This window comes from Gymnodraco acuticeps, unplaced genomic scaffold (assembly GCF_902827175.1).
Source record: "Gymnodraco acuticeps unplaced genomic scaffold, fGymAcu1.1, whole genome shotgun sequence".
In the NCBI taxonomy this organism is placed as follows: domain Eukaryota; kingdom Metazoa; phylum Chordata; class Actinopteri; order Perciformes; family Bathydraconidae; genus Gymnodraco; species Gymnodraco acuticeps.
The window spans coordinates 1,729,550-1,737,647 of NW_022989979.1; the positions used below are offsets into that span (position 1 = coordinate 1,729,550).

At 38.0% G+C, this 8,098-nt stretch overlaps 1 protein-coding gene across 1 annotated transcript; it reads left to right on the forward strand.

Annotated features, from left to right (window-relative positions):
* On the forward strand, nucleotides 1-7,876 carry LOC117543401 (choline transporter-like protein 1). The gene is made up of 16 exons (XM_034211677.1): nucleotides 1-249; nucleotides 524-610; nucleotides 1,119-1,261; nucleotides 2,276-2,412; nucleotides 2,614-2,707; nucleotides 3,087-3,256; nucleotides 3,831-3,920; nucleotides 4,055-4,197; nucleotides 4,442-4,628; nucleotides 5,259-5,427; nucleotides 5,555-5,711; nucleotides 5,835-5,918; nucleotides 6,023-6,160; nucleotides 6,247-6,483; nucleotides 7,092-7,166; nucleotides 7,400-7,876. Exons 1-16 carry the CDS (start codon nucleotides 226-228, stop codon nucleotides 7,421-7,423), a joined length of 1,959 nt encoding a protein of 652 aa, XP_034067568.1. The 5' UTR covers nucleotides 1-225; the 3' UTR covers nucleotides 7,424-7,876.
* Nucleotides 7,877-8,098: the final 222 nt, after the last annotated feature.

An 8,098-nucleotide genomic window follows, 5' to 3' on the forward strand; every position in this document is an offset into this window, starting at 1 on the left:
ATTTTGGCTTCTTCCGCGTTTACCTGAAACAACGGAGTTTATTTTATGGGCGTTAGTTTCTGAATTGAAGAGGTCACCAACAAAGCTGTATATTTTTTGCGAGCGGTATATTGTTAGAAATAGAAAAAAGAAAAGCAAAAAGGGAAAGAGAAATGAGGTGAACACGTTTACCGAAAAAGGCACTTAAAGTTTTGTTTTCGTCAAAGTTAGCTCAAGTTGTTTACAATGGGATGCTGCAGCAGCACCGAGGTAAGTTAGCTACAATACAATGAAACTTATTTCTGCCTTGAACCCTAACATCCTTACTCCAAACCGCAGAGGATTTTGTGTAGACAACGTGTGAACAATAGCGTCACTTCAGCAGTGCAGCAGCTTGTTTTACAGTCAGCAGCAACAACAACTCACTGATTTGTCTGCAGATCTCGGTACAGCTGGGAGGCAACTGCATCGCAGGAGCTACAACTAAACAGCATTAATTATATCTTGTTTAATCTTTTGTTGTCTTTTATTTATGCCTTGGCAGATTAAACGAGACTGGAAACCGCTGGAGGAGCGCAGCTGCACGGACATCCCATGGCTCCTCATATTCATACTGTTTGGTGCTGGCATGGTAAGTTTTTAGCTATGTGCGTTTACATTGAGTCGCCATTTAATTACCTTAACTCAACGCGTGATTTTTTTTTAACAAAACAGCAAAGCCAAATCACAGCAGTAGATGCTGTATCCATTATTGTTTTCAGTTTTTATTGAACATTTGTACTACATGATTGTTGACTCAATGTTATCATAATTTTGGATGAGATGTATATGTATATATGATTTAATATACAAAATTGAGTCAACAACTCCCTAAAACAGTCTCAATAAAAACTGATCAGGTTAACCTTCATGGGGCTATGATTGATCTCAGGGCTGTTACATTATAGGGCATTACTTTAACGTTAATCTCATACAAACATCTCAATTTTTGGCAAATGAAAACCCATGTAATTTATATTTTAAATGTTGTCAAAGTAACCTGCTGCATTGTGCAATTTTGTAATTAAAATACTAAATTGGTGTATTTCATGTTATCCTGCATAGTTAACATTAGCTGCTGAAATCTGTTTCATCTGCAGGCGTTTATTTGTGGCTACCCCATCGCCACAGGAGCTGCCAGCAGACTGGTCCGAGGATATGACAGTTATGGCAACACCTGTGGAAAGAATAACACCAAGATAGAGGGAGTACCTCTCAGTGGCCGGGACATGACAGAAAACAAGTTAGTCTCATCAAATATGTTCCTTTTAAATATGTTGCATCAACCTCATGCTGTCCCTCAAGTAATTTTATTTGATCTCTTTTCCTTATTAGATCCCCTACAGTGACGGAACATTTGTTTACATATTCAAGAGAAATGTTGTGACCTCTTTTGCCCTGCAGTTTAGTGTTGGTGGCACATAAGAAGGCGTTCAGTATTACATGTTTGCATGCAAGGATTGCATCACATAATCCTAATCTAATTTGCCACAAACAACCGGTTACTGCATTTGTAAACAGTTTATCTTCCGTTCTTGCTTACATAGCTGATATATTTGAGCTATCCAGACAACAACCTACATATATTCACTTAACAATTACATTTCCAAAGAGCAGTAAGATTCTCTCTTAGACAAAAGTTGACATTAAGTAAAATACATGGTTTTTCTTGCGTCCAGAAAAGTTTGAAGGTTATTGTAGGTTAATATCAGGAACACCGAACTTCACTGACATATGGTCACACTGTGCTCTGCTGCTTACATTTCTGATATACAATATGTGATTGAATAGCATACTTTAGGGGCATTTCTTCATTTTTTTTATAATTTCTCAATTAGACAGACAAGGTTAATGTGTTTTTTTTTGTATCGCCCAAACAGAATTGCCCCAAATCTTTCTCTAGTCATTGTTTATGTGAAAGTCTTTGATTTTATTTTTCCTTTTGGGCAGTTGCTTTCCATCAGCATGCAGCCTGTAGGCCCAGTTTTACTCGAACAATGGGTCATGCTTTATTGATGGGCTGATTGCCCATGGAGGCTTTGGCTAAAAGGCGTTTTGGCCACAAAGACAGATCTGTGCGACAGGATAGTAAATGTCACCATCTTTCATTTTCTGCAAAGACGAAAACAGTCCCAACTGGCATACTAATAACCAAATATACTTATATTTGGTTCATATGGGAAGTGTTTGTTATTGGATGTGGCAGCAATTAGTTTTGACCTGTTAACTAACCTGATTTGTTTCCCCTTCTCATCAGGTATGTTTTCTTTCTAGACCCTTGCAACCTTGATTTAATCAACAGGAAGATCAAGTCGCTTGCCCTGTGTGTCTCCAAATGTCCTGCTGCTGAACTGCAAACTTACAATGATGTAAAGCAGTTTGCTCTGAATAACGGTGAGGAAAAAACAACTGTTTTTGGGAAAGGGTTGTCCAGTGTATTAAATCTATTTTTTACACATATATATATATATATATTTATGAATAATTCTCTGCATAAATGGGATAAACATTCAATATAATTATGAATCATTGCAAACCAGTCTCAAATACTTTCATAAAACTGAACATAATCTAACTTTTTTTTTCGGTTTATAGGATCTCATCTCTGCTCCTATGATATATCTCCAACAAGATACACAAGCCATGCAGATAGATCGACTAAATGTCCCAAACTTCCTGTCTTGCCAAGGTAATCAAGCATATCTTTTTAGGCTTTAATTAAATATCTATTCACCAACAAGTCCTTTACTTATTACTGGACAAGATAGCGTTCCTACAAACACCAATTGTTTCCTTTATTACAATAAATTGGTGTTGTTCCAATATTGTTATTTTTAATATAAAAGGGCACATCCAGTAAGGTCGATGTGGGTATTGTCTTTTTAAATGTTGTTCTGTGGGTATCTGGTATTTATAGATAGGGAACTGTTATCTTTTTAGCATTGCTATTTAGAAACATACTCTCATTCCAATACAAAAAAGGACCAAATTAATAATGCAGATAAAGATAAGGTTCAACGACTATCCATTAAAAATAAATTAACCAATGTTTTCCTTCATGTTTGTAGTAAGTCTGTCCCCCTGTTACACCGCTGTATTCCTACGGATATCGGCTGCTATGCTGAATTCGCCCAGGCCTTCGTCACATTCGTCAGTGACAACAGCGTGCTGCGCCGGGTCGTCGCCGGGGTGATGGCCAGCAAGGAGATCATCATGGGCCTCTGTCTACTGGCTTTAGGTATTACAAATGATTACATCTAGAATGTTTTAAGGCATAGCATGAATTATTTTCATCCAATGAATTAAACAAATAATAACTCTGCTGCTCCCCCTGCACAATTGCTCATGAGGGTTCAGTAGGAAGGCTACTTCGGAAGTGAAGCTATTTTTGTCATGGAAATAACAGGAAATGTCTGAGTGGTTGCTGCCATGGTATCCACTGAAGTTTAGCCCACAGTCATTCATTTGAGGTCTAAGTCCTCCCATTGGTACAGCAAAAAGACAGAGCTGATCCCATGTGAATTGTATTTCCCTTTATTTTAATCATTTGATCTTTCTAGTTTGGATTGATTGTCAAGGCAACATCATTTATAGCCGAACAGAGATTCAACCATCTGGGCTTTTTATTTAGTAACTGTTCAAATGAAATGCAAACACATAGCTATATTGAATTTGAAAAGTGTGTTTGATTCATGTTTAAGCAAAATTGTAACTTCAACAAACAGGTACCCTAAAATCTGCACATTTCTTAAATTTGAAGTTTTCCATGTTAGTGGTTTACTCCTGATCAACACTGTTTTTTGTTTTTTCAGTTCTGTCCTTGATCATGATGGTTGTCATTCGTTACATTTCCAAAGTACTGATGTGGATTCTAACCATTCTAGTAATCATCGGCTCCATAGGTAATTTTCAGAACCCTCATCATTATTTGAACACTGTTTATGTTTTATCTTGGCTCTCTCAATTACCTTATGCCGACACAAGATGACAGCTAGCACATTCATGTTTTATTTAAACACGTTCCTATTGGTTGCAGGTGGGACCGGCGTCCTCTGGTGGCTCTATGCAGACCACAGGAAGGCTCTCGAAAATAACACCCTATCAGTATTTGGGAAAGAAGTTGCATCAGACAATGTTAAAGCCCTGCTTGTGTATTCAATTGGTGCTACAATATTCACGGTATGACTGGATGCACAGGAACTTTATTTATGGGTGTATTTGGTGATGCAGTATCCTATATTATTATTAGAGAGCTGCTCTCTTTTTTACATTACACAGGGTTCATACATTATTTATTGCTAAGCAGTCAGTGGGATTCAAACACTGTAACAGGAGTAATACATGTATACCTCTCAACATTAAAGATGTATTTAGATGTGTTTCCTCTGCCATATTTCAATCCTTTCTTTGTGTGAACCTCCAGGTAGTCCTCTTGCTTGTGATGTTCTTCATGAGGAAGCGTGTTGCCCTTACCATCTCCCTGTTCCACGTGGCTGGGAAAGTGTTCATCCATCTTCCTCTGCTGGCCCTGCAGCCTTTCTGGACCTTCCTCTGCCTCATGCTCTTCTGGGTCTACTGGATCGCTGTGCTTCTCACTCTCGGGACTTCAGGTGAGAGCAAAAGCTTTCAGAGAGCTCCAGTACCCGGATTTGTGTGGATTGGTGTATACATGCTTGCGAAAAGTACAAAGCACACAGACCAGCCGGATCTGTTGCTCGTAACATTCCCAAACGAGTAGAATACTAAATGGTCACTTGTGACATTTTGTCTTGTTTTTGTGGCATGACTCAACTCCCACATTTGGAATCTTGTGCCAGTCTCGTGATGTGGGAGGATGGAGTCAAATAACTTCTCTCTTCATCTCCCACTTGTTTTTCTACAGCTCATTTTTACTAACCGTAAAACCTTCTTTTTTGTTAATATACAAACGTAGGATATTATACTAATAATTAAAATAGATAGAAATTGCTTACACTATTTACATTTTATTCTTGGCTTGTTTGACCTTTTTTCTCTTAACGGAGTTGAACTAGTTGTTGAAATAGTTTATAAAGAACAATGTTGACAAAGTAGTCTTTCATGTGTTAAGAGTCATAGACTGTGTATATCAGAAAGATACAATCTTTTTGCCCATGATTCCAGGTAGGATGCTCAAAAGGACATAGGGACAGTCAATTCAAACTATTTATATATTTTGTTTAATGACTCAATCCCATATTCCCGCTCGTTTTCCTCCACAGGGACAGCAGTGAAGAACAACTCTACGGGCTTGGTGGAATATCAGATGCAGGGGCCTTACCAGTACTTGGTGTGGTATCACGCTGTGGGTCTCATCTGGATCAGTGAGTTCATACTTGCCTTCCAGCAGATGACCATCTCTGGAGCTGTGGTCACCTACTACTTCACAAGGTACGAAAGAAGCCACAGGAAGACATTTATTATAGTGTTTTTATTGTCTCTGCTGTCATGTTTATTTGCTCATTCCATTCAGGCTGTATAATTTCAATAATGTATTTCTCTCTTTAATTTGCTTAAGGAATAAGTCCCAGATGCCTGCAACTCCCATCCTCTCCTCCATGGCACGTACCTTCCGATACCATTTGGGTACTCTGGCCAAAGGCTCCTTCATCATCACGCTTGTTAAGATCCCTCGCCTCATCCTAATGTATATACACAGCCAGCTCAAGGGAAAGGTGAGCTGTTAAATTATGCAAAGACGGTACTATGGCTTTATGTTGAGCCTGTAAGTGGCAATCATCTGAACTTTAAAATACATACATTTTAATCAAGTGTGTTGATTCCTTCTTTGTTCATAGGAAAACGCCTGTGCCCGCTGCATGCTGAAAGGCTGTATTTGCTGTCTGTGGTGTCTTGAGAAATGTCTTGCGTACTTGAATCAAGTAAGTAATTTCAGGTTGGTGAAGGAAAGTATTCTATTATACTGTAAAGTAGAAACAAGATCCCAAGTATTTACAGTGTACACGTCTGCATTGCTTAATTTCAGAATGCCTACACTGCGACAGCCATCAACAGCACAAATTTCTGCACCTCTGCCAAAGACGCCTTCCTCATCCTGGTGGAGAATGCCCTCCGAGTGGCCGCCATCAACACTGTCGGCGACTTTGTCCTCTTTTTGGGAAAGGTACCGCACAACGACATATTCTGTGATATTGCCCACATCGAACTGAACTTATTGTTTTCTAACTTGTCGTATATCTACTCTGTCAGGTGCTTGTAGTCTCCTGTACTGCCTTTGCCGGCGTCCTGGCTCTGAACTACCAGCGGGAATACACCGTGTGGGTCCTTCCCCTCCTCATCGTCTCTGTGTTTGCCTTCCTGGTGGCTCACTGCTTCCTCTCGGTCTTTGAGAATGTGGTGGACGTTCTCTTCCTCTGTTTTGCTGTGGACTCAAAGTACAATGATGGTAGCCCTGGACGCGAGTACTACATGGACAAAGCCTTAATGGTGAGGGCATAAAGGCTGACAACTAATGAAGTAACAATAATTACTTCTAGATTAAGGCACTTTTTCCCCAAGTGAGAGAAGCATTTTGTGTTTTCGGGCTCAATGAGTCTCATGAAGGAACCACCTTTATTAGCAGATTAGTTCTGAAGTGGTACGTAAAAGAGTATTAGGAAGAATTATTGGCACTCATCAGTTTATAATAGTCACATTTTGCCACAGCTTTTTTTAAATTTCAATAATATTTGGAAAACATATCTAAAACCCTCTAGTTGTCTCAGCCCTTGTTGAATAATGGAAAAATAGATAATAGCTAGTTTAAAACAGCACTTCTGAAAGGCGGATGCTAATGATCAAATCTCCCCTCATTGGGCTAAAATAAGCCATTTAGAAAATGTTTTGCTTCAGAGTTGCTGAATCTGACTTTGAAAACAGAAAAAAAATCATTTTGAATATTAAAAAAACTGTTTAAAATCCAAAAAGGGTATTACCATTTTTTATATCTTTGACATTTATGAACTTTTTTTTCTTTTCAAAATACAAGAATAACTTTCTTATAATTAACATGAGGGTACAATATCTTATCTACAACTCTTTCTTTCCTTTCTCAGGAATATGTTGAGAACAGTAAGAAAAGTGGCTCGTACAAGCCTGGGGATGGACATGGACAGGAACTGAAGTCAATGGTGAGTTGGAAATGTTTTGTAGTCTTCTTCGCATTTTGCTTTATGGAAGCTGTCAGAGTCCGGTAAAAAGCAAACAGCTCCTTGTGAAATTCAAACAAAAACAACACATTAAACTAGGACCATGTCTCATTCAAGCAAGTAAATAAGTTGAGCACACTGCGTATGTGATTGTAATACTTTGAGTTTTGTGGGTTAAAAGTGAGTTAATAATTCTTTTTTAAAATGTCTTACAGGCACGTGGAGGGACTTCTGCTTGACCAAGCATCAGAAAGACAGCAACAAACCACTAAAAAAGATGCCAAATATGAACTCAGAGATAACCAGCTTACCACTCCAGCTACAACAATAAGATAACAATAATCTTTAAAAAGAAGCTACACGGAGCAAAAGCTGCATTGAATTTTATATGATAACATATTAAGTTTGACACTAATGGCTATAATGTTAAAGCTCTTTTAGGTGTGTGTTATTAGATAGGTTTGCTTCACATTGTAATATTTCCCTAAAACAGAGTTTTTGTTTTTATAAGATTTGAATGATATGAGCGATTTGACATGGTTTAACATGTTTGTTTTTCTTCGTTACATAATTCATGTCAGCTTTAGTTTGAGTGGTTTGGTGTACATTTTGAAATGAAAAACTGTTTTGTCAAAGGCTATTCAAGTTGTTTTAACTTCTCAATTTTATACATTAAACAAAAAACAAAAGTGTGTTTGATCTTTTGTCCATATCTTTAAAACCCTGCATAAGTCTAACGGAGTTATCCCGGCAATTATACAATGAGACAGTCGGGAGCAGCTAACAAGTTTAGACATACACATATCAAGGTTTTAATTTGAGGAATTCAGCTTTAACAGGGTGTGCAAATGCAATATAAGAAATATGAACCACCAATTTGATATTTTTTATAATATTCTTCTGACATTTGTTGA